We start from the raw sequence: 27084 nt of genomic DNA on the forward strand, positions 1-27084 counted from the left end.
TGAGCCGAGATCATGCCACTGCACTCCAGCCTGGGTGACAGAGTGAGACTCCTTCTCAAAAAAAATTAAAATAAAATAAAAAGAGGCTTATTTTGACTGGAAAATCTGCTATTCTGGCAATAACCTGTTTTACCTTACTTTAAAAGTTTTCATTATAAATCAATCTTATAAGGTCATAAGAAGAAAAAAGCCAAGGAGTAGAATACCATCCCCACAGACAAGTGAGAAGACACCAGAAAGAATGTCCACAAAACAGATAAAACCATTGTAACTTACTGATTCAAAAGGAGTTAAAAGAATTAAGAAAATAATACAAGACAGGAAAAAGCACCAGGAATCAGATTTTAAAAGACTCAAAAATGAGGTAACAGAACTCAAGAAGGAATTAGGAAAAAAAGAAAAAAATATTTCAGAAATAAGACAAAACTAGAAGGAACACAAAAGTGAAGAACCCTTCCTCATACTGCTGTAAGAGAAACAGAAGACGCAGAGGGGAAATCTTACAAATCAAAAAGAAGGAACGAAAGACAAAAAGGATTCAAGGGAAAGTGACAGATACTGAAGATAAGCAAAGAAGGTTCCACTGAAAGGTGACAGGAGGTCCTAAAAGAAGAAAACCAAAGCAAGACAGTAGAGCAAATGCCAAAAACTTCAATTCAGGAGAACGTTTATGAAATCAACAAAACCACCACCAAAGACTATATATTGAAAGAACATACAGAAAGACCACATTAAGAGACACATTCCGGGCCAGGCGCAATGGCTCATGCCTGTAATCCCAGCATTTTGGGAGGTCAAGGCAGGTGGATCACTTGGCGTCAGGAGCTCAAGACGAGCCCGTCCAACATGATGAAACCCCATCTCTGCTAAAAATACACACACAAAAATTAGCCAGGCATGGCAGTGCACACCTCCAGACCCAGCTACTTGAGAGGCTGAGAATCACTTGAATTCTCACTGCATGAGAACCACTTGAACCTGGGAGGCAGAGGTTGCAGTGAGCCAACATCATGCCACTGTACTCCAGCCTGGGTGACAGAGCCAGGCTCTATCTCCAAAAAACAGAGAGAGACACATTCTGTAAAATCATTGTTTGTTTTTTGGGTTTTTTTGGTTTTTTTGTTTTGAGACAAGGTCTGGCTCTGTTGCTCAGGCTGGAGCGCAATGCAGCCTCAACCTCCCAGGCTCAAGCAATCCTCCCACCCCACCCTCCAGAGTAGCTGAGATTACAGGTGCATTACCACATCTGGCTCATTTTTAAGTTTTTTTGTAGTAGATGGGGTTTAACCATGTTGCCTGGCTGAAAATCACTAGTCTTTAAAGACAAAACTAAACTAAACTAAACTAAAAAAGCACATGAATTACAAGGAAAAGAAAATTAGATTCGCATCAGGCTTTTTGTTGGGAGCACGATGCCAGAACAAGATGGAAGAACATGTGTAAGATACTCAAGGGGAAAAAAAAGGAGCGCAGAATTTTATTTCCAGAGAAACTAACTCCCAATTATAAAAAGCAGCAGACAGCCACTGTGATCAACGTGAGAATTCAGGGAATATGATTCTCGCAAGCCTCTGTGAGGCATCTCTAGGGAATGAGCTTCAGGCAGCCAAGTGACTAGAGAGACATGAACCCAAGAACTGGGATCTGCAGACTGGAGGCTGAGACTCCCCGCTTCCGCCTGGCACAGCCTGTTAGGAGTTCCGCATGTGAGTCCCCTGTGTGCCTGATCAAATTCAATCTTGGCAACAGAAAAGAAGGCATCCTCTAGACAGGAGCTGACTACCAAGGCAACTGTGAAGAGCCAGATTCATGAGGTGTGGGGATGCAGGTGATGAGCCAGGCTTCATCAACACTGGAGAATGTCTCAGTCACCTGCTTTTATCCTCGAAAGCCAGCTCTTTTTCAAGAAAACTAAAAACGTATGGAGAAAAATAACACAGGACAGGACAGATGAGGAAAGGGAAGAGACGGGGACTGTGAGCAGTAAGAGGTGGGCTGAAAGCTCAGTACCCCGATGGGAAACCAAGAGTCGGAGCGCACAAGCAGAGCAAAGAACAGCTATGCAGCGGGAGGTGGACCTGTGGTCACTGAGACCTTAATACGCAGCTCTCAAGAGACCCCAGTGTGTGTGCATGCGGGAGACGGCAGAAACAGCACCATGGGCTCGATCTGAATTGACTGCAGCCACCTTGAAAGTTACAGAGCAGCATGCATACCACATATAACGGAGTACTAGTCATGTCCCTCAAACTGATGTCACCTCAGTAAAAGAAGAATCATCTGTGTTTATCTCTCAAATAGGTGGTTCATACCCTAAATAACAAAATACTATTTATGTGTTGCTGTCTTTCTCAGTACTGGGCATTCATGTTGATGTCATAATGGACATTATATTTTACATTTGTATCATCACAGAATTATGCAATGAGACAAGGTTACATAACCAAAACACTCATGAAAAAGGTGTTCCTTTAATTGTCACTTGAAATCTGTAAACATGTTCTTTCCATGACCAAAAACTGAGTTTAATGTAGAAGAAAAACCTCACAGGAACATGGAAGAATTACACTATAACCTTGCAGTGGGAAAAGCCTGTGATTCAACATCTGGAAGGTGTAAGAGCAAAGATGGGTAAGTTCAACTATATTTAACAAAAAACTTCTGCATGGCCAAAACAAACAAACAAACAAACATCCTAGCTCAAAAGACGAGGGACAAACTGGGGAAAATATTCTTACTGGTGTCACAGACCAGGAGTCAACAGAAACTGGTAAGAAAAAGGCCAATGTATGATGGAAAATGGCTGCAGAATATGAACAGACAGTTCACAAAAAAAGAAAATTCAAAAGGCTCTTTTTTTTTTTTTTTTTTGAGACAAAGTTTTGCTCTTGTTGGCCAGGCTGGAGTGCAGTGGCGCCATTTTGGCTCATCGCAACCTCCGCCTCCTGGGTTCAAGCGATTCTCCTGCCTCAGCCTCCCGAGTAGCTAGGATTACAGGCATGATACAGGCATGTGCCACCACGCCTGGCTAATTTTGTATTTTTAGTAGAGATGGGGTTTCACCATGTTGGTCAGGCTGGTCTCAATCTCCTGACCTCGTGATCCACCTGCCTCGGCCTGCCAATGTACTGGGATTACAGGTGCGAGCCACTGCGCCCGGCCAAAGGGTTCTTAAACAAAAAAAAGGTATTCCCCTTCACTCATAAGGAGAGAAATACAATAGCTGACAACATCTATCAACATCAGTCCAGCAATTCCATTTCTGGGAATTTATCCTACAAATAGATTTGACATCACAGTGCTATTTGTAAAAGTGGAAACTACCTGAATGACCAGAAAACTAGTTAAATAAACCATGGTATGCACACAACAGAATATTAAACAGTTAAAAGAAAAATAGAGAAGTTTTATTAAGTGAAAAGAATAGTAAGAATAGCGCCCTTTTGTGAAGAAAAAGAAAAATAATATCTACTCATATCTGCTTATCTATGGTTAAGAAACTCAAAGAACTAACAGAACTGAAGTAATGGTTATCTTTGAGTGGAGGAAGTGGACAAGTAAGGCTATGGGGTGGGAGGAAGCCACTGAACTGTGTCTTTCATACTCTTTTATTTCTTTTCACTTTTAAACCATGTGAATGAATTACTTACTCAAAAGAGCAATGTAAAAACACATGTACACACATACGCCTTTGAATGAGCAGCTCACCATAATTTCAGTTCAAAAACAGAGCCAAGGCTGGGCACAGTGGCTCACACCTGTAATCCCAGCACTTTGGGAGGCTGAGGCAGGAGGATCCCTTGGGGCCAGAAGTTTGAGACCAGCCTCGGCAATAGAGTAAAACCCCATCTCTATTTTAATTTTTTAAATTAATATTTTAAAAAAAACAAGGCCGGGCGTGGTGGCTCACACCTGTAATCCCAGCACTCTGGGAGGCCGAGGCGGGTAGATCATGAGGTCAGGAAATCAAGACCATCCTGGCTAACACAGTGAAACCCATCTCTACTAAAAATACAAAACATTAGCCGGCTGTGGTGGTCGGCACCTGTAATCCCAGCTCCTTGGGAGGCTGAGGCAGGAGAATGGCGTGAACCTGGGGGGTGCAGCTTGCAGTGAGCTGAGAGGGTGCCACTGCACTCCAGCCTGGGCAATGGAAAGAGACTCCGTCTCAAAAAAAAAAAAAGAAGAGTCAACACAGTGCATTCTCATTACTCTATGAAATTCTCCCTTCCTTTTTTTCTCGGAATTTATCAGTTCCATCAGTCTCTCTTCTATTCCTGGCACAGGAGAGGAAGGCAGCCTTACCGAGCCCTCCTCCAGCGCCCGGCGCAGGTCCTGCAGATCTGCCTCGGGACACCAGACCTCGGCAATGAGGCACTTGTTGGTCACGTCAAAGCTGCACATGTTCAGCATGTGGTAGATGGCCTTCATTTTCTTCACCTGGATCACACGGCTGTAGACAGACTCGGCAGCTTTACATAGCACTTGCCTCAAATAGTCCTCGGTTTTGTGCAGTACCTGGGGAAGAACAACAGTGGAATGGGCATGTTTTGGTTTTTGTCCACCTGGCACCCAGCTTCCTTTAGAGGACTTTCTCCCCATTGACAGAGGATCATTCCAGGCATCTGCCTATCCTGGTGGCAGCTAAGGGAGCCGTTCCTTCCTTCTCCTCCCTGCCCCTAGTACCACTCGGAGGTGGGCAGAAAAATCTAAGCTCAGTCAATCAGATGCCCTATTTTGGGAGGTTGCCTCTGGAGAACATGACCCCAGGGCACAGGAAATGGTGAGACGTCATCGTCACTGCAGCAGCGTGGTGGTCTACCAGGGTCCAGCAAGCTCCCCGGGTTCCTACCCATTCCCAAGCTTGGCCTCGTCCCACCAACCCTGTGAGCCAGCAACGCCCATCCCATCCTGCCAAGAAATCCTCTCTCGCTTAACTGAGTCAGAAGGATACTTCTTGCCAACAAGAACCCTCACTGTCATCAGGAGAAAAATGAATTTAAATCCTGCTGGTAAAATAATGCCCTCACCATGTTAACGGGCTGGCTTGTCTTGTGTGATCAAGAATTACAATCCAGGCCGGGCGCGGTGGCTCAAGCCTGTAATCCCAGCACTTTGGGAGGCCGAGACGGGCGGATCACGAGGTCAGGAGATCGAGACCATCCTGGCTAACCCAGTGAAACCCCGTCTCTACTAAAAAATACAAAAAACTAGCCGGGCGAGGTGGTGGGCGCCTGTGGTCCCAGCTACTCAGGAGGCTGAGGCAGGAGAATGGCATAAACCCGGGAGGCGGAGCTTGTAGTGAGCTGAGATCCAGCCACTGCACTCCAGCCTGGGCGACAGAGCGAGACTCCGTCTCAAAAAAAAAAAAAAAAAAAAAAAAAAATTACAATCCAGACCAGGGGCAGTGGCTCATGCCTGTAATTCCAGCACTCTGGGAGGCCGAGGCAGGTGCATCACGAGGTCAGGAGATCGAGACCATCCTGGCCAACATGGTGAAACTCCATCTCTACTAAAAATACAAAAAATTTAGCAGGGATTGGTGGCACATGCCTGTAATCCCAGCTCGGGGGGCTGAGGCAGGAGAATTGCTTGAACCCGGGAGGCAGAGATTGCAGTGAGCTGAGATCACACCACAGCATTCCAGCCTGGCAACAGGACATGATTCCACCTCAAATAAAAAAGAATTACAATCCAGGCTGAGCGTGGTGGTGCACGCCTGTAATCCCAGCACTTTGAGAGGCTGAGGTGGGCGAATTATTTGAGGTCAGGAATTTGAGATGAGCCTGGGCAACATGGTGACACTCTGTCTCTACTAAAAATACCAAAATTGGCCAGGCATGGTGGTGTGCGCCTGTAATCGTGGCTACTCAGGAGGCTGAGGTATGGATTGCTTGAACCCAGGAAGCAGAGATTGCAGTGAGCTGAGTTTACGCCACTGCACTCCAAGGCTGGGCAACAGAGCGAGACCGTCTCAAAAAGAAAAAAGAATTACCATCCAACATATCAAAGGTGACCACAGAATATTTGTTTAAAGCCATGTCATTACTACTCAGGTTCCTAACATGTTGCTAAAATAAAACTTCCATGGGGAGGAGGGAAAGCAACATTCCAATCTCACTAGAACATCTTGATTTGTCTATGACCAATATTATCTATGTTAAAAAACAGAGAAAATGTATGTGTAAATGTTCGGCAGCCCTCAGATAAGGAGGCATCCGCTTCCGGCTTACTCACAGTGTAGAGATCTTGAATGCGGGTGTTCAGCCCCTCCTGGATCACCCTCCGCTCCTCGGCTGTGTTTGGATAGGGGTACACATGGCAGTGGTAGCTGGAAGACAGAGTTGAACACGCTCTCACATCTGTCAGCACTAGAACTAAACGCATTCACCTCCCTGGCACATCTTCTGGCAACACGGAATGAAAGCAGTCATTTGGGAGACACGGGTGCAGATGCAGGCATCTGCCCTTGGTCAGGCCGTGCATACAGATGCTCAACAACCACCTGCTGAGTGAGACAAATTTAGCAAACTCCCTGTTGGATCCAAATTCCACTCCTGCCCTCAATGATTCCTGGCAGCTCATTCCCAATTCCAGCTTCCTAAAATTCAACAATATCCTTGGGCTTGGAATCACTGAACAGGTTTAAACACAAACACAAAGACACACACAGACACACAAAAGGAGAAAAGAGCTCTGGCTTCCTAGCAATTGCCTTTGACAGAGTCTGCAGTCTCCCTGGCTCCTCTCAGGGCCACTCGGCACCCAGACTGCATGGGGGAATGCCGAGCTGTGTCCCCAAACTGCAGTCATTCCCAGACCACCTTCATATGTTAACACCATACTTTTATTTTTCTTTAAGTTCTGCCTCTGAAAAATTAAATACCTATTCTAGCCTTATCCTAAGCAACAATATCTGTGAAATCATGGGTTTGCTGAGCTGGGTATAGTTTTTTAATCGATAGTAAAACAAATATCTGTCTATGAAAATAAAAGGCTTATCCAGGGGACACCTGAAATTACTTTCTATTCCACCAATTGAGAACCAAATTCTAGTAAACAGAAAACGCCCAAACCCCCCTCCACCCTGCAAGAAACAAGGCAAGCTGAGTTCTCCATTGGTGGAAGAAAGCAAAGGGGTGTTCTTTTCAGTTTTCTGACTTTGTTTGGCTTTTGCTTATGTTCCCATTTGCTGACAGGAGTAAGTCACAGATTATGTTGTACCACAACTCAAAATTACCGATGGCTTTTGTCAAACTGACATCTTTTATCTGATCATCTCATTTAGTCCTAAGAGACCGATAAGAAAGCAACTACTCTCCCCTTTTACAGATGAAGAAACTGAGGCTTGGTCACTTGTCCAAGTGAGTCCAATGAGAGAGCGACACAGGGAGGCTCTGCATCCAGACAGGCCCCTGAGCGCCCCTCCTCACCACACGCCACACCCTGCCCCAGGGTACCCAGGACAGAAGAGGTGCCACATGCTCAGTGATAACAGATAAGCCTGACGGGCAGCTCAAAGCAACATGAAGTCACAACATATGAAAACTTCATTCCTTTTTCAACCAATCTGAAGCCTTGATCCCCAAAGAAAAAAGTCAATTCTAGTAATATTATTAACACAGTCTCAACTTTTAAATTATTTTAAGTAATGCATTGGTAAGAGAGATGACAAATCAAATGTTTAAGAACCTGGCAGTGCAGCAAAGAAATCATGTAACAAAAACTAGCAGCCACTCTATTTCTGACTCCAGAGGGATGCTGAAGGAAAACTAGAGGTGGCTGAATATAAAGACATAAATTAAATGAAATGTTTCTTTTTCTTACCAATCACAAATCTTCTTAACCTTGTGGCCAATCTGCTCTCCCCAAAAGGATATTAAAAAGACATACCATTTTATGACTTCCCCCTACAAAGAATGAATAAGGATAAGTGTTACTCTGCGTGTAGAACTTCTAGAATATTGGCAGCTCAAACACTGTCAAAGCGTTCATTCATTAATTCAAAACAGTCAATCCTCCTTATTTGAGGATTCTGTAATTACAAATTCACCTACTTGTAATAACAGCCCCAAATCAATCCACAGAGCACTTTCAGTCATGTGCACAGCAGCCAAAAATTTTAGGCACCCAACACCCACGTTCCCAGGTAAAGTCCAACAAGGTGACGCCCTCCCTTCCCATCTCCACTCTCAGACTATCACCAAGCGTCCTTTTCAGAGTCTGTTTGGTGTCAGGTTTTTCACACTTCTGTGCTTTTTTTGGTGATTTCACAGTATAAACGGCCCCAAGTGTAGTAGGGCTGAGGTGTAGTCTGGTGTCCTGTGTCGCGGGAAGTCAGGGACCCTGAACGGAGGGACCAGCTGGAACCGTGGCAGAACAATATAAATTGTGAAGATTTCATGGACATTTATCCGTTCCCAAAAGTAATACTTTCATAATTTCTTACACCTGTCTTTACTGCAATCTCTGAACATAAATTGTGAATATTTCATGGACATTTATCACTTCCCTAATAATACTCTTATAATTTCCTATGCCTGTCTTTATTTTAATCTCTTAATCCTGTTATCTTCATAAGCTGAGAATGTACATCACCTCAGGAACACTATTGTACAAATTGATTGTTAAACATGTGTTTGAACAATATGAAATCAGTGCACCTTGAATAAGAACAGAATAACAGTGATTTTCAGGGAACAAGGGAAGATAACCATAAGGTCTGACTGCCTGTGGGATCAGGCAGAATACAGCCATATTTTTCTTCTTGCAGAGAGCCTATAAATGGACACGCAAGTAAGAGAGATATCGCTGAATTATTTTTCCAGCAAGGAATACCCTGGGGAAGGAATGCATTCCTGCGGGGAGGTCTATAAATGGCAGCTCTGGGAGTGTCTGTCTTATGCGGTTGAGATAAGGACTGAAATACACCCTGGTCTCCTGCAGTACCCTCAGGCTTATTAGGGTGGGGGAAAGATCCCACCCTGGTAAATTTGAGGTCAGACCGGTTCTCTGCTTTCAAACCCTGTTTTCTATTGTTTAAGATGTTTATCACGACAATACGTGCACAGTCAAACATAGACCCTCATCAGTAATTCTAATTTTGCCCTTTGACTTGTGATCTTTGCTTTGCCCTTTGCCTTGTGATCTTTATTGCCCTTTAAAGCATGTGATCTTTGGGACCTACTCCCTGTTCATACACCCCCTCCCCTTTTAAAGTCCTTAATAAAAACCTGCTGGTTTTGTGGCTTAGGGGCATCACGGACCTGCCAATATGTGATGTCACCCCCGGCGGCCCAGCTGTAAAATTCCTCTCTTTGTACTCTTTCTCTTTATTTCTCAGACCGGCTGACACTTAGGGAAAATAGAAAGGACCTACGTTGAAATATTGGGGGCTGGTTCCCCCAACAGTCCTGAGCACAAGATGGCTGCGATGTGCCTGACGGAGATGTAGCATGTGTTAGGGACACTTCGTTCAGGTTCAAGTCACAGAGCTGCTGGCTGGGAGCTCAATGTAAATGACTCAACTCCTGTATTTCCCCTAGGAGCAGTGAGTTTTTCCATAGCTGATAATTTAGAGATTTCAGTGACTTTTTTTTTTTTTTTTGAGACAGAGTTTCTCTCTTTTACCCAGGCTGGAGTGCAACAGCACAATCTCGGCCCACCACAACCTCCACCTCCTGGGTTCAAGCGATTCTCATGCCTCCGCCTCCCAAGTAGTTGAGATTACAGGCATGCGCCACCACACCTGGTTAATTTTGTATTTTTAGTATAGACGGGGTTTCTCCTTGTTGGTCAGGCTGGTCTCGAACTCCTGACCTCAGGTGATCTGCTCGCCTCGGCCTCTGAAAGTGTTGGGATTACAGGCATGAGCCACTGTGCTCGGCCCTCAGTGACTTTACGAAGCAAAACTACTGTAAATAATAAGAATCACCCTGCATTTACAAATATCCGACAAAGCAGAATTCTATAAAAACTGAATAGGTTTTTAGCCTATTTGCCAGGCCCTATTACAGGTGCTAAGGATACAGCAGTGAAGAAAACTGACAAAAATCCCTGACCTGGGAGGGGAAGGGAACTTAAACTTATATTCAACTTGACAGCAAAAGAAACAAAGAAAGTGCGCCAGGTAGAGAGAAGTGCTATAAACAACTGATGCAGGATGAAGAGAGGGGAGAGAGGGAGGGCAGGCTTGGGCACTGTGATCTCACATAGGACGGGCAAGGCAGATCTCCCCGAGAAGGTGACATCTGAGCAATAAAGACATGCAGGTGAGCTTCAAGTCAGGGTAAATGGGAAAAAAATTGCAAGAGGTGAGGACGCGAGCCCCGTGGTCGCTGGGAGAAGAGACTTCCAAGCAGAGGAGAAGCACACACAGAAGCACAGTCGGGAGACTTGAGGAGGCCAGCATTGCCGGGGAGAGACATAGTAACACCAGCTCAGATATGATGAGGGCCACAGGCCCACTGTGCGGCCCCACGGGGCTTTTGCTGAGGAAGACAGGAAGCCCCTGGAGGGTCTTGAGTATAGGAATGAAATGATCTGACTGTGGTTTCCTGGGGATCATTCTGGATGCCAGGGAGAAGAGACCAGGCTGAGGCAGAGGCAGGAGCAGGAGCCCAGTCAGGTGAGGCAGGTGCGGGACGAGACCTGGACCAGGAGGGAGGTAGAGCAAGGAGAGGCAGTCGGACTCTCTATTTAGAAGACATGGCCACCACATCTGCTGAGGGATTCAAGTCAGATGTGAGAAACAGAGAAGAGTGGGGAGAAACCCAGGGCTTTCAGCCTGGGCAGTTAGATCAATGGGTCTGGAAGGGCAGGTTTGGGAAGAAAGATCAGATGTTCAGTTTTAGGCAAAAGCAGAAACGGTCTTCCAGCTACTTAAAAGGAGATATGAAGTAGACGGACATAAAAGTCTAGTATTCTGGGGACAGGTCCAAGCTAGGGATATATACATTTGAGGCATGGTATTTAAAATCATAAAATTATGTGAGATCCCTAAAGGCAGAAATAAGAGAGAAGCTGTCCAAAAATTGAGCCCTGGACCCAGGGAACAGGAGCACAGACTGGAGAGCTATAGCACAGCATGGGCAGGCGGTGGTGGGAGGGAAGGGATGGCAGGAGGAAGAGATGGAGGATGTGGCTGGGAGAATGAATACAATGAATAATAAATGATATCAGTTAATGAAGCCACCCACTAGACATGTTGAGGATAACTGGAAGCCGATTTCACACTGTCAGAAAAGAGTTAGAACCAGGAAAAAGAGGCTGGGAACGGTAATCTCAACACTTCAGGGGGCCAAGGCAGGAGGATCGTTTGAGCCCAGGCCTGTAATCCCAACACTTTGCGGGGCAGAGGCAGGAGGATCATTTGAGCCCAGGAGTTCAAGACCAGCCTAGACAACATGGTAGTGTGTCAACAAACACAACCACTTAAGACACAAGGCAGAAGAAGTGCCACACACAACAGAAAAACACAAACTAGACAACCAAAGAAAGCGCCCATGTCTAGCTTTGATGTAGAGAGAATGGTCAGCATTTAGAAATGACACCAACGGGGGAAAATGGCTAAAAATAGTCTCTAAGGACTGTAATGACTTCAAGAGGGTCAGACATTGAACCCAAAAGACACTAAACCTGACGCTATAAACAAATCCTAGAACCTGAGTAAAAGTTACCAAATAAAATACTCCTATCTTACCCAGAAAAAGACTGAGAGAACATACAGTTGCCATGATACACTCTCCTATCCTCGTCAGAATAGGAGATTGCGAGTGACTTCTTTTTCTTCTTCTTTTCTACATTGTTCCCAATTTTCTATAATGGACATGCATTTTCTTTATAACCATGGGGATGGGGATCGTATTTTCAAGATATGCATCTATCCATCTCCTTTATAGATGTTTACTGCCCTTTAACATATTCCATAAAAATTTGGCATAAAGGCCAGGCGCGGTGGCTCATGCCTGTAATCCCAGCACTTTGGGAGGCCGAGGCGGGTGGATCACCTGAGGTTGGGAGTTCGAGACCAGCCTGACCAACATGGAGAAACCCCGTCTCTACTAAAAATACAAAATTAGCTGGGCGTGGTGGCACATGCCTATAATCCCAGCTATTAGGGAAGCTGAGGCAGGAGAATTGCTTGAACCTGGGAGGTGGAGGTTGTGGTGAGCCGAGATCGTTCCATTGCACTTCAGCCTGGGCAACAAGAGTGAAACTCCATCTCCAAAAAAAAAAAAAAAAAAAAAAATTTGGCATAAGAGGCCAGGCACGGTGGCTCACGCCTCTAATCCCAGCATTTTGAGAGGCAAAGGCAGGCAATTGCTTGAGGTCAGGAGTTCGAGGCCAGCCTGGCCAACATGGTAAAACCCCGTCTCCATTAAAAATACAAAAATTAGCTGGGCGTGGTGGCGGGTACCTGTAGTCCCAGCTGCTCAGGAGGCTGAGGCAGGAGAATCACTTGAACCCGGGAGGTGGAGGTTGCAGACGCACAAGAGAACTTACAAATTCTATTAAAAAAAATTTTGAGTAAATGCTCTGCATGAAAATTACTGATATTGTCTCTTAATAAAGAAAAAACTCAAAAAATATGTATATGCTACTTCGGAACAGTTTTGATCTTAGTTTCAATCATCAGCTTGAAGTAGAAAAGCCATCAAGGTCACAACTGAAGGATAATTAGCAGATGGCCACTGGCAGTTCCAAAAGTCACAAAAAGGAGAAAATATTACGGGTGTGTGGTGAATGAAGGGCTTAACTGATTAGATTTCAAACGGATTAGATGTTTACTTTAGAAAACCAAAAATAAATCACAGGCTGGGCATGGTGGTTCATGCCTGTAATCTCAGCACTTTGAGAAGCCAAGGAGGGTGGATCATTTGAGGTCAGGAGTTCAAGACCTAACTCCTGATGGTGTTTCTTTTTTTTTTTTTTTTTTTTTGAGAAGGAGTCTCGCTCTGTCACCCAGGCTGGAGTGCAGTGGCCAGATCTCAGCTCACTGCAAACTCCACCTCCCGGGTTTACGCCATTCTCCTGCCTCAGCCTCCCGAGTAGCTGGGACTACAGGCGCCCGCCACCTCGCCCGGCTAGTTTTTTGTATTTTTTTAGTAGAGACGGGGTTTCACCGTGTTAGCCAGGATGGTCTCGATCTCCTGACCTCGTGATCCGCCCGCCTCGGCCTCCCAAAGTGCTGGGATTACAGGCTTGAGCCACCGCGCCCGGCCTTGATGGTGTTTCAATATGGTGAAACCCCATCTCTACTAAAAATAAAAAAATTAGCCGGGTATGGCGGTCCGCACCTATGTAGTCCTAGCTACTCAGGAGGCTGAGACAGGAGAATTGCTTGAACCCGCGAGGTAGAGGTTGCAGTGAGCTGAGATCATGCCACTGCACTTCAGCCTGGGTGACAGAGTGAGACTCCATCTAAGAAAGTAAAAATAAATAAATAAATAAAAGCCAAATTTCTCTTTACGTGTCAAAACTACTATGGGATGTATATTAATCTTGCAGCCAAAATTCCTGAGGCCAACCTAGAAAAAAAATAAGAACCTTTCCTCAAAATTAAGAAAACCAAGTTCCTTTTCCACCTTTAGTAGATCAGCAGTTCATCCTCGTTTAAAGCAATAGTTATTTTTACTGTGAAGTCTAAAAAACAGAGATATCTTAAGGGTGACTATGACTCTGTCTCTCCCGCTGCCTCCACCCTCCCTTCTGAACCATTCAGCCCCACAGCTGTTAGGTGTGTACATGGGGATGGATGGGGTGGCGGGAGAGTAACTGGCCCACAGCAGTAAATGTCTATGTGCATGTGCTCTGTGTCCCCAAGCTACCTCTGACGGAGCCAAGGAAAAGCAACCCCTCAATACCAATGGGCACACCCAGAAGCCACATCTTCGCTTCAAAATACCATGACTTGCACTCAAAAAAAAAAAAAAAAAAAAAAAAAACCAGCCTTCTTGAAGACAGCTGATTCCAGAGCTGTGTGAGAGGAATTGCAACATGCATCTGGACATCCTGTTGTACAAACAAGTGCTCAAAAAGTGATGGGAACGTGTAAAATGGATATAAAGGCCAGCATGAATGGATTCCAACTGGCCAAATCTAGGAGAATGTGAATATCAAAATAAATAATTAAAGGAACAGGAACCCATCAAATAAAATAGGAAATAAACGAGGAAGCTGAAAACCTGATGAAGAATGGGATATTTACAGTTTCAAACACAAAGAAAGAGTAACTTCACAGCAAAGCCTAGAGAGGAGTGCCTTAATCAAGTGATCAAAGTGACCGTGACCAGTAACGGAACAAACAGAAATGTGTGGCACCTGACAGTGCAATGAGAAGAACACAGCCTCACTTCAGCAACGCTCCTGCCAGAGGCATGTGACCTGCATAGAATCATGAGAAGACACCTGAGAAACCCAAACGCAGAGACACGCTACCAAAACAACTTGTAATATTTTAAAATGTCAAGGTCACAAAAGCCAAGGAAAGTCTGAGACACTGTCCCAGAATAAAGGAGATCAGAGAGACAGGACAGGCCTGGCACGGTGGCTCATGCCTGTAATCCCAACACTTTGGGACGCCAAGGCAGGAGGATGGCTCGAGACCAGTCTGGGCAGCATAGTAAGATCCCCATCGCTATCAAAAATAAAAAGTAAATAAAAAAAAAAAAAAAAGCCAGGTGAGGAGGCTCACACCTGTAATCCCAACACTTTGGGAGGCTTTGAGAGGCCTGGGTGGGAGGATCGCTTGAGGCCAGGAGTTTGAGACCAGCCTAGGCAACACACAGAGACCCCATCTCCTTAAAAAAAAAGTTTAAAAAAAGAGAGAGACATGACAACTAAATCCAACATGCGATGCTAAATTACATTCTTTGCTTTGACAATACTAGGACAACTGGTGAAACCCGAATGAGATTCAAGGCTCAGGATGTAGTAATGCATCTACATTCATTTCCTGACTGATGGCCATGTGATGGCAATGTAAGACAACGTCCCTGATTTCAGGAACTACATACACTACACATGGTTGAGGAGATAAGGCATCAGGTTAACAACTTATTATCAAACGGTTCAGGAGAAAAACATTCTTTCTACTACATCTCCAACTCTGCTGTTAGTCCATCACTGCTAAAAGGTGATGGTGACATTTACTCACTGTTTCAGGGTCTTCGAGGGATTCATCCAGTTCTGCATAGGACACAATGGTGTACCCTTTGCAGACTCTCCACAACATTTTTTCAAACGCTTCCACTTTTCCTTGGTTAATTAGGCCAGACACAAATCTGTGAGACAATAAAGTCAACCTGTAGTCAACTGAAAGCAATAAATGTTATCAAACTACATTAAGAGTGATGAAGACTTCGTTTCTACCAATGGTGAAGACATCCTGAGAGCCCTCTAACTGCAAAACATCTCAGATGCCGGGCAGAATATTTCTGAAACTTCTTTTTAAAGGTACAGATGAGCTTGTAACAAAGAGAAATTCTTGGCCGAGCGCAGTGGCTCATGCCTGTAATCCCAGCACTTTGGGAGGCCAAGGCGGGTGGATCACAAGGTCAGGAGTTCAAGACCAGCCTGGTCAAGATGGTGAAACCCTGTCTCTACTAAAAACACAAAAATTAGCCGGGCATGATGGTGGGCACCTTTGGGGGGCTGAGGCAGGAGAATCACTTGAACTCGGAAGGCGGAGGTTGCTAGAGCGTCACTGCACTCTAGCCTAGGCGACAGAGTAAGACTCAGTCTTAAAAAAAAAAAGAGAAATTCTTGGAATCCAAAGGGAAAACAGGACCTCACAGCTGTCCTGATTCTTACACTGAATGCAGTATCTTAAGGCCTTGAGTTTAAGGCCAGCATGGGACACAGAAGCCAGGCACCGCATCTGGATAAGGTGAGCAGATATAACTGACTCCCCTCTCCGGCTGGGACTGCTTCCATGCACAAAAGCTACACCTTCAGTGAAGAGGTGGACCAGAAAAAACCCACCTTGCAAAGGAGCCTGGAGCATGCATGTAAACTTGTTTATTTCCATTTTGGTTCTAGATGGAGGGAGAAGTCTTCCCTAAGAATTTATAACCACAGGTTAAAATTCACTCAGGTTTGAGGCTTAAATTCACATTCCTGGCACAGTCAAAAATCAAATCAACAAAAAGTCCCAATGCTGAGAAAAATATAAATGATTCCAGGTTGACAGAGCACTCCCAGGTACCTGACAAATGTCAAAACAAATTCTCTCTGGAGGAGAACATCCTCAAACTAAGTATCACTGAATTCCTTCAGATCAGGAACTGTGAAATATGAGCTTATGATAACTTTAAAAATCACAAATCACACAAGGAAACAAATTACCATTAGTTTCAGTAGGCAGAAACAATAAACAGCAGAAGGAGATCTTTACAGTATGATTAATAAAAAAAACTAACCAACTCGGTTTACCCACCAAGTTTCTACTAGACAGGATTTGATGCCTGAATGACCAATTGTTTTAGGTTTATAGAACTAACACTGAATGACATAAATGTTGTTTCTTTCCAGCTCATTATACCAAAAGAAGAAATTTCCATTATATTAAGTAAAAAAGTCAATACAGTTGAGTAAGTCAGCTCAACAAGTACAGGAGTACAGTGTTTTCTTAAACAAATATTCACTCTTTCATTCAACCCTAGGCTTTAAAATGGTCTCCATTCATCCCTTCTATGGAACTCATCTGCCTTTTACAAGAAGGGCAGTATGAAGCCTGACACCCCAGGCCTTGTCACCTACCCCAATTTTGCTCCCAGCCTCTGCATACAGCTGTAGTCCAACAAAGAATCACTCTCTAAGGAAGGGAATTCTTCGTAAGTGGGTTCAAACTAAAAGGAAACATATGAAACCAAGTGTGTCTCATTAAAAGTGACACTTTATTTCTCATGTTAAATTTCCAAACAAGTTTATAGGGCATCCTAACTAACTACTTAGATCTGGGTGCAAAACCTTCTAAGGTAACTTAGATCTGTAACTCAATTCTCATAAATGAAAACATAACTTCCCCATCCCTTATTTGTAAGCCACTTGAAGACACTTACATAAAAGACAGTTATAATTTAATTCATTGCCTTCATCCATGATAGAATAACTTTATCAAAGATCACTATTATATCAAGTGAAACTAAGTTTGGGACATATGCACTTGTCTCTTCTACATTTAGCTCTGTAAGGTGCTACTACATGACTATTCTTTATTCTTATAATTTTTTTTTTTTTTAGACACAGCGTACAGGATCTCACTCTGTTGCCCAGGCTGGAGTTCTGTGGCACAATCATAGCTTACTGCAGCCTCAAACTTCTGGGCTCAAATGATCCTCTCACCTCAGCCTCCCTGGTAGCTAGGACTACAAGTTTGCGCCACCACGCTCAGCTAATTTTTATTTTTTGTATAGACAAGGTCTCACATTAATTCTCACTATATTCAGGCTGGTCTTGAACTCCTGGGTTCAAGCCATCCTCTGGCTTTGGCCTCCCAAAGTGCTGGGATTACAGGTGTAAGCCACTGCATCTGACCTATTCTTAGAAATTATAGATTATTCTTTTACTTCCTTTACTTAGCAATCTGGAAAAACTAAATTTTAGAGTTCAACATCCTTCATTCAATTTTTTTCCCAAGCTCATAAAAATTTTTTTCAACCACAAACTAAACCTTTTATAAATATTTAGTATTACAATTGCTTAAAACAACCAACACAGAAAATGGCTCTTAAAAGTTTATTTAAAGTCATATAATCCAACTGAAAAATAAAACCAAGGTTTAAATTTAATCTCTTAAGTCTGGGCATGGTGGCTCACTCCTGTAATCCCAGCACTTTGGGAGGCCAAGGAAGGCAGATCAACTGAGGTCAGGCGTTCGACACCAGCCTGGCCAACATGGTGAAACCCAATCTCTACTAAAAATACAAAAAATTACAGGCATGGTGGCGGGCACCTGTAATCCCAGCTACTCGGGAGGCTGAGGCAGGAGAATGGCGTGAACCCGGGAGGCGGAGGGTGCAGGGAGCTGAGATCGCGCCACTGCCCTCTAGCCTGGGCAACAACAGAAAAATTCTGTCTCAAAAACAAAACATAAAGTTAACTAACTAACTAACTAAATAAATAAATAAATTTAATCTCTTTAAAAAAGCAACGTATCTACATGAACTAATAGCAAAATACATAGCCTAAGGGAATGAGATTTTTATAAAATAATTGTATTTCTTCACAAGCTGTTCAGTACCTCAACGTTGCGTTTCACAAAGGTTTTTGTCACTCTCAGCATGTGAGTGTACTCAATCAGTTCCAGCAAGTTTTTCCTCAGTTTCTCCTTGTTCTTAGTGACTTCTCTCAGTTCAACCTCGAGCTTCTGCAACTGCTCCTAAAACAAAATAATGATTACTCAAGCGGGTGAATTAGTTCCAAGTGTGATTCCAATAATCTTCATACAGTATACCAAAAACAGTGGGGGGTTTTTTGTTGTGTTGTTTTTGTTTTTGTTTTTGAGATGGAGTCTCCCTCTGTCGCCCAGGCTGGAGTGCAGTGGCACGATCTCGGCTCCCTGCAATCTCCACCTTCTGGGATCAAGCGATTCTCCTGCCTCAGCCTTCCCGAGTAGCTGTGACTACAGTTGCACACCACCACACCCGGCTAATTTTTTTTGTATTTTCAGTAAAGATGAGGTTTCGCTATGTTGGCCAGAATTAGCCAGAATTACTAATTCTGGTAATTTCTGTGAAGTTCACGCCACATATGAGCAAAAACATTCTGGAGGCTGTGATAAGCATGAGACCCCCAAGACTGGCCCGCTTCTCTAACCACAGGTGCTGTCATTTCTCTCGGATTTCCTTTGTCTGCTTATCCATATCACACATCAAAGACTCTTCCTCTTTAAGTCTACATTTCCTTTCTTTGCAACACAGAATATGTTTAGATAATCTTTTCTAACATGTTTTCCTAGCATATGAGTCTATAGACTCACATTTACACAATTAATTGAGGATAAAAATTCCTGAGAATCGGCCAGGCACAGTAGCCCACGCCTATAATCCCAGCACTTTGGGAGGCCGAGGTGGGTGGATCACGAGGTTGGGAGTTCCAGACCAGTCTGGCCAAAATGGTGAAACCCCATCTCTACTAAAAATACAAAAATTAGCCGGGCGTGGTGGCGCATGCCTGTAATGCCAGCTACTCGGGAGGCTGAGGCAGGAGAACTGCTTGAACCTGGGAGGTGGAGGCTGCAGTGAGCCAAGATTGTACCACTACATGCACTCTAGCCTGGGCGACAGAGCAAGACTCTGTCTCAAAAAAAAAAAAAAAAATTTCATGAGAATCTTTAATAATTAGTTACATACTAAACATCCTTAAAAATACTTAAGTATTAAAACAACAGAAGCAAAAATCTGCAAGCAAATCACTGAGTCAATCACAACTTATATTCAAACAAATCACTTAACATACTACATTCAATACTTCTCCTTTGCCTTGCAAACACTGTACACAGTCATCACTGTGTTTGTAATTGTATCACAAGCGACCTATCGAACAGGCCAAGCCAGATGACTGCTGTTACTCATGTGGTTGGAGAGTTCTCTCTGGAGTCTCCTGCACCAAGCGCTAAAAGAATTCCTCCCAGACAAACACAGAGGAGCCAGCTACCGAATGGTGTCAGGTATACAATGATAATTGTTTTAGAAGAGTTATCAAGAGCTCCGGCCTACTTCACAGGGTGAGGAACAAATTCACGGAGGATATTAATAAACAGAACAGGTAAGTGTTCTCACCAGGGACACGTGTATCCCCAGCACACCAGCCAGCGAACTCAGGGTGACACAACACTGCTTGCGGCCCACCCAAGATAAGCCACAGATTGCATATCAGCTTCCAAAATTGAGAGGGGAAGGGCCAGGGTAAATGCGGGAGGACTGTGAAGGCACACCACCGAAGCCTCAATTCCTTGCACAAGAAGAGGCAGCTAAGGCATGGGTGACCCTGGGATGAGCTTTCTGAAACAGTACAGGATCATCAACCAGGCTTGATGGCCTGATTCTTGTTGCCTCTGTTCACCACCAGCTGGAAAGGAAGCATATGCCTTACACGGCAAAAGAAAACTGAATTACCATTCAAATTTATCACAGATAATCTATTACTGAGGGTTAATCATAATAGTGGTCTTTAATCTCTCTGCCTAGAGAGATCACCATCTTTCATGGTTTTGAGAAGAAAGGCAGAAAAGCATTAGACAATATGAAATAAGTAAGTAGCAGCCCCTGAGATCAACGGCTGCAAACAGCTTTGTCAGAAGCAAGTTACCTGCATTTCTAGAACCTGTTTCAGGGGTAGTGCAGGAGGGCTGGTCTCTCCTTCAGGAAGGGGAATATCAGCTCTATTAATTTCCTGAACCAAATACACTGTGAAAATAAAAGTTAAACAATTAGATACGAAAACGTACTATAATACATTTCAGTCAGAAACATTTTAAAGCCCAACCTTTCCCAAGCCATCTAAAAATCAATGTCTAAATGCACAAAAATCTTGCTTGTTTCAACTGACTTATTGGTCACTTTTTGCAACCTTGTTTCCAAAAATAATGCTGCCTAGAGAGATCTGCATGCAGTGACAAAATAAACAACAATGTCTTCTGTTTCTTAGTGACTTAACAAATAAATAGAATGAACAACAACCTGGATAAACCTTTTCTGAAATTCCACCCCATTTTTTTCATTTCTAATATTCTAGTTAAAGAACTTTTGAGTCACAGCCGTCTCCACATGTGCAGAATGAAGCAGAGGTTAGGGGTATACTTGGAAGTGCAGGAATAACCCAAGTAATAGACCTACAATACCCCTACGGGAGCCGGCAACGTAATTTCTCTGCAGATGTCCTCAGAAAGAGATTGGCATCCATCAGTCCATCAAGAAAATCACAACTACGACCAGGAAACCCACCCAGCACCAAGAGCCAGGCTCTCTTGCAGCTCTCAGTCAGCCCTGAAGCTATGGCTGAGGACAACCTGCACTGCTTCACCACTGAAGTTAAAAACTAGATTCAGAAGCTTGGCTGGGTCTTGCAATCGCTGCCATCGGCAGTGTGGGGGGCAAGTGTCAGGGTGGCCCTAGAAATGCCCAAGTTCGTGAAACCTGGGAAAGTGGTGCCAGTTGTGGCTGGACACTACTCTGGACACAAAGCCAATCCTCACGAAGAACACTGATGATGGCACCTCAGACCGCCCCTGCAGCCACGCTCTGGTGGCAAAAATAGACCATTATCCCCACAGAGACAGCTGCCATGGGCAAGAAGATCGTCAAGTGGTCAAAGGTCAGGTCTTTTGTGAAGGTTTATAAGAACAATGACCTCAGGCCCACAAAGTACCCTGTGGCAATCTCCTTAGACAAAACCATCAGGTCTTCAGAGACCCTGACCTTAAATGCAAGGCCCAGTGGGAGGCCAAGGTCAAGTTCAAAGAGTGGTACAAGACTGGCAAGAACAAGTGGTTCTTCCAGAAGCTGTGGTTTTAGATGTTTTTTGTTTCAGTCATTAAAAATAAAAAAATAAAAAATAAAAAAAACTAGATTCATGAAACTAATAGTACACCAGCCAAAATTAACTACTTTATTTGGTTTATGTTTTCAATTCCATGAAGCGTGCCTTTCCTTAGCCTAAAAGTCACAATACCTGTTAGTCATTATCAGGCCTAATATTTAGAAGTGTTACTAACTGGTTTACAAAGGGAGACAGGCAGGTAAAGAAGGAAGGAGGAAAAACAAAAAGAAAAGAAACTGTCTTACCAAGATAGCAAAGGAAGCACTGGGCTTAAGAGGTTTCTAGAAATGAATGCAAATTGTTTTAACCAATTTATACTTCTGTCAGGCCTCTGAGCCCAAGCTAAGCCATCATATCCCGTGACCTGCACGTAGACATCCAGATGGCCTGAAGCAACTGAAGATCCACAAAAGAAGTGACAATGGCCTTAACTGATGACATTCCACCACTGTGATTTGTTTCTGCCCCACCCTAACTGATCAATGTACTTCGTAATCTCCCCCACCCTTAAGAAGGTCCTTTGTAATTCTCTCGACCCTTGAGAATGTACTTTGTGACATTACCCCCTGCCCACAAAACATTGCTCCTAACTCTACCACCTGTCCCCAAACCTATAAGAACTAATGATAATCCCACCACGCTTGCTGACTCTCTTTTCGGACTCAACCCACCTGCGCCCAGGTGAAATAAACAGCCTTGTTGCTCACACAAAGCCTGTTTCGTGGTCTCTTCACACGGCCGCGTGAGACATGGTGCGTAAGACCTAGGTCAGAGGGACTTCTTTGGGAGACCAGTCCCCTGTCCTCACCCTCACTCTGTGAGGAGATCCGCCTACGACTTCGGGTCCTCACACCAACCAGCCCAAGGAACATCTCACCAATTTCAAATTGGGTAAGCGGTCTTTTCACTGTCTTCTCCAGCCTCTCTCGCTACCCTTCAGTCTCCCTCTGTTACTACACTTCAATCTCCCTGTCTTTCCAATTTCAGTTCTTTTTCCTCTTTAGTAGAGACAAAGGAGACACATTTTATTCGTGGACCCAAAACTCCAGCACCGGTCACGGACTCGGGAAGGCAGACTTCCCTTGGTGTTTAATCATTGCAGGGATGCCTCACAGTGGTGGAATGTCATCAGTTAAGGCCATTGTCACTTCTTTTGTGGATCTTCAGTTGCTTCAGGCCATCTGGATGTCTACGTGCAGGTCACAGGGGATATGACGGCTTAGCTTGGGCTCAGAGGCCTGACAGAAGTATAAATTGGTTAAAACAATTTGCATTCATTTCTAGAAACCTCTTAAGCCCAGTGCTTCCTTTGCTATCTTGGTAAGACAGTTTCTTTTCTTTTTGTTTTCCCTCCTTCCTTCTTTACCTGCCTGTCTCCCACACTCCACTGGTGCCTGATCTCCGCCGGGACGCCTGCCTGATTATTCTCCCACACTCCACTGGTGCCTGATCTCCGCGGGGACGCCTGCCTGATTATTCACCCACACTCCACTGGTGCCTGATCTCCGCGGGGACGCCTGCCTGATTATTCACCCACACTCCACTGGTGCCTGATCTCCGCGGGGACGCCTGCCTGATTATTCACCCACACTCCACTGGTGCCTGATCTCCGCGGGGACGCCTGCCTGATTATTCTCCCACACTCCACTGGTGCCTGATCTCCGCGGGGACGCCTGCCTGATTATTCACCCACACTCCACTGGTGCCTGATCTCCGCGGGGACGCCTGCCTGATTATTCTCCCACACTCCACTGGTGCCTGATCTCCGCGGGGACGCCTGCCTGATTATTCACCCACACTCCACTGGTGCCTGATCTCCGCGGGGACGCCTGCCTGATTATTCACCCACACTCCACTGGTGCCTGATCTCCGCGGGGACGCCTGCCTGATTATTCACCCACACTCCACTGGTGCCTGATCTCCGCGGGGACGCCTGCCTGATTATTCTCCCACACTCCACTGGTGCCTGATCTCCGCGGGGACGCCTGCCTGATTATTCTCCCACACTCCACTGGTGCCTGATCTCCGCGGGGACGCCTGCCTGATTATTCACCCACACTCCACTGGTGCCTGATCTCCGCGGGGACGCCTGCCTGATTATTCACCCACACTCCACTGGTGCCTGATCTCCGCGGGGACGCCTGCCTGATTATTCACCCACACTCCACTGGTGCCTGATCTCCGCGGGGACGCCTGCCTGATTATTCACCCACACTCCACTGGTGCCTGATCTCCGCGGGGACGCCTGCCTGATTATTCACCCACACTCCACTGGTGCCTGATCTCCGCGGGGACGCCTGCCTGATTATTCTCCCACACTCCACTGGTGCCTGATCTCCGCGGGGACGCCTGCCTGATTATTCACCCACACTCCACTGGTGCCTGATCTCCGCGGGGACGCCTGCCTGATTATTCACCCACACTCCACTGGTGCCTGATCTCCGCGGGGACGCCTGCCTGATTATTCACCCACACTCCACTGGTGCCTGATCTCCGCGGGGACGCCTGCCTTGGTCATTCACCCACATTCCCTTGGTGGCAAGTCAATTGCGGGGACACCTGCTTTGGCTGTTCACCCACATTGCAGCCCGAGGCTGCTCCCCACTTCCTTCTCCGTGTCTCTACCCTTCTCTTTAAACTTGCCTCCTTCACTGTGGGCAACCTTCCACCCTCCATTCCTCCTCCTTCTCCCTTAGTCTGTGTTCTCAAGAACTTAAAACCTCTTCAACTCTGGCCTGACCTAAAATCTAAGGGTTTTATTTTCTTCTGCAACACCGCTTGGCCCCAGTACAAACTCGACAGTAGTTCCAAGTGGCCAGAGAATGGCACTTTCGATTTGTCTATCCTACAAGATCTGGATAATTTTTGTCGAAAAATGGGCAAGTGGTCTGAGCTGCCTGACGTCCAGGCATTCTTTCACGCATTGGTCCCTCCCTAGTCTCCGCTCCCAGTGAGACTCATCCCAAATTTTTCTTCTTTCTCTCCTGGTCTGTTCTTCAGTCTCCACCCCAAGTGCTGAGTCCTCTGAATCTATCTTTTCTATGAACTCATGTGACCTCTCCCCTTCTCCCCAGGCTGCTCCTCACCAGGCCCAGCCGGGTCCCAATTCTTCCTCAGCCTCTGCTCCCCCACCCTATAATCCTTCTATCACCTCCCCTCCTCACACCTGGTCCGGTTTACAGTTTCATTTTGCGACTAGCTCTCCCCCACCTGCCCAACAATTTCCTCTTAGAGAGGTGGCTGGAGCTGAAGGCATAGTCAGGGTACATGTGCCTTTTTCTCTATCAGACCTTTCCCAAATCAGCCAGTGTTTAGGCTTTTTCTCATCAGACCCCACTAAATACATACAGGAATTCCGATATCTAACTCTGTCCTACAATTTAACCTGGAGTGACTTAAATGTCATCCTAACTTCTACCCTCTCCCCAGATGAACGGGGGAGCCCAATCTCACGCTGATAACCACTGGCTTCATGAGCCAGACCTCCAGGAAGGCATTAGAGCAGTTCCCTGAGAAGATTCCCAATGAAACTATCAGGCAGATTCCCCAGGTATAGCTAGGCAAGATTACATGGTTTCCTGCCTAGTTTAAGGGCTTAAAAAGGCAGTTTACAAAGCTTTTAATTATGACAAACTTAAAGAAACTACCCAAGGTAAAGACGAAAACCCAGCCCAGTTCATGGCCCGCTTAGCAGCAACCCTTACACACTTTACCACCCTAGACCCAGAGGGGCCAGAAAGCCACCTTATTCTTAATACGCATTTTATCACCCAGTCAGTTCCTGACATTAGAAAAAAGCTTCAAAAATTGGAATCTGGCCCTCAAACCCCACAACAGGAATTAATCAACCTCGCCTTCAAGGTATACAATAATAGAGAGGAGACAGCCAGACAGCAATGCATTTCTGAGTTACAGCTATTTGCCTCTGCTGTAAGACAACCCACAACCACGTCTCCAACATACAAGAACTTCAGAACATCCAAGCCACAGCTCCCAGGGGCTCCTTCAAAACATCCCTGTGGACCTTGCTTCCAGTGCCAAAAGCCTGGCCACTGGGCCTCAGAAAGCCCGCAGCCCAGGATTCCTCCTAAGCTGTGCCCTGTCTGTGCTGGCCCCTACTGGAGGTTGGACTGTCTGACTCACATCGCCGCCACTCCTAAAGCCCCTGGAGCCCAAACCCAGCGTTTCTTGGCCGACTCCTTCCCAGATCCCCTCAGCTTAGCAGCTCAAGACTGACGTTGCCTGACTGCCTCGGAAGCCCCCTAGACCATCACTGACACCGAGCTTCAGGTAACTCTTACAGTGGAGGGTAAGTCAGTCCCCTGTTTAATCCATACGGAGGCTACCCACTCCACATTACCTTCTTTTTGGGGGCCTGTTTCCCTTGCCTCCATAACTGTTGTGGGTATTGACGGCCAGGCTGCTAAACCTCTTAAAACTCCCCAACTCTGGTGCCAACCTGGACAATAGTCTTTCATGCTCTCCTTTTCAGTTATCCCCATCTGCCCCGCTCCCTTATTAGGTCAAGACATTTTAACTAAATTATCTGCTTGCCTGACTATTCCTGGGCTACAACCACATCTCATTGCCACCTTTTCCCCTAGTTCAAAGCCTCCTTCGCATCCTCCCCTTCTATCTCCCCACCTTAATCCACAGGTATGGGACATGTCTACCCCCTCCTTGGCGACGGATGACCCCTTACCATCCCATTAAAACCTAATCACTCTTACCCCGCTCAATGCCAATATCCCATCCCCCAGCACGCTTTCAAAGGATTAAAGCCTGTTATCACTTGCCTGTTACAGCATGGCCTTTTAAAGCCTACAAACTCTCCTTACAATTTCCCCATTTTACCTGTCCAAAAACCAGACAAGTCTTACAGGTTAGTTCAGGATCTGTGCCTTATCAACCAAATTGTCTTGCCTATCCAACCCGTGGTGCCAAAGCCATATACTCTCCTATCCTCAATACCTCCCTCCACAACCCATTCTGTTCTAGATAAACCTAGCTGACCCCATAAATCCTAAATCCTTTCCCCACTCCCCTTTCCATTTCTTAAAAAACAGCCCTAAAAGCTGCTCCTGCACTAGCTCTCCCTAACTCATCCCAACCCTTTTCATTACACACAGCCGAAGTACAGGGCTATGTGGTCAGAATTCTTACACAAGAGCTGGGACCATGCCCTGTAGCCTTTCTGTCCAGACAACTTGACCTTACTGTTTTAGCAAAGCCCTCAACTCATGTCTGTGTGCAGCAGCTGCCGCTGCCCTAATACTTTCTGAGGCCCTCAAAAATCACAAACTATGCTCAACTCACTCTCTACAGTTCTCATAATTTCTAAAATCTATTTTCTTCATCATACCTGACACTTTCTGCTCCCTGGCTCCTTCAGCTGTACTCACTCTTTGTTGAGTCTCCCACAGTTACCATTGTTCCTGGCCCCCCACATTATTCCTGATACCACACCTGACCCCCATGACTGTATCTCTCTGATCCACCTGACATTCACCCCATTTCCCCATATTTCCTTCTTTCCTGTTC

General features: G+C 45.4%; 1 protein-coding gene and 1 pseudogene across 2 annotated transcripts in view; one reads left to right on the forward strand and one right to left on the reverse strand.

Moving 5' to 3' along the window:
• The window catches only part of ATP6V0A2 (ATPase H+ transporting V0 subunit a2), a 55757-nt gene that overhangs the window by 17758 nt on the left and 10915 nt on the right, over window positions 1-27084 (reverse strand). Inside the window, exons 3-9 of one of the 2 annotated variants that reach the window (XM_010368404.2) lie at window positions 20314-20411; window positions 18245-18382; window positions 16762-16850; window positions 15158-15284; window positions 7828-7910; window positions 6238-6331; window positions 4306-4518 (exon numbers count right to left, since the gene is read on the reverse strand). In XM_010368404.2, coding sequence (XP_010366706.2) covers window positions 4306-4518; window positions 6238-6331; window positions 7828-7910; window positions 15158-15284; window positions 16762-16850; window positions 18245-18382; window positions 20314-20411 — 842 coding nt within the window. The remainder of the gene's footprint in view (window positions 1-4305; window positions 4519-6237; window positions 6332-7827; window positions 7911-15157; window positions 15285-16761; window positions 16851-18244; window positions 18383-20313; window positions 20412-27084) is intronic. The other variant, XM_030939479.1, reaches the window with a different exon arrangement.
• LOC115900008 lies at window positions 21122-21518 on the forward strand (annotated as a pseudogene).

The sequence above is a fragment of the Rhinopithecus roxellana genome, chromosome 10 (genome assembly GCF_007565055.1).
Source record: "Rhinopithecus roxellana isolate Shanxi Qingling chromosome 10, ASM756505v1, whole genome shotgun sequence".
Lineage (NCBI taxonomy): Eukaryota > Metazoa > Chordata > Mammalia > Primates > Cercopithecidae > Rhinopithecus > Rhinopithecus roxellana.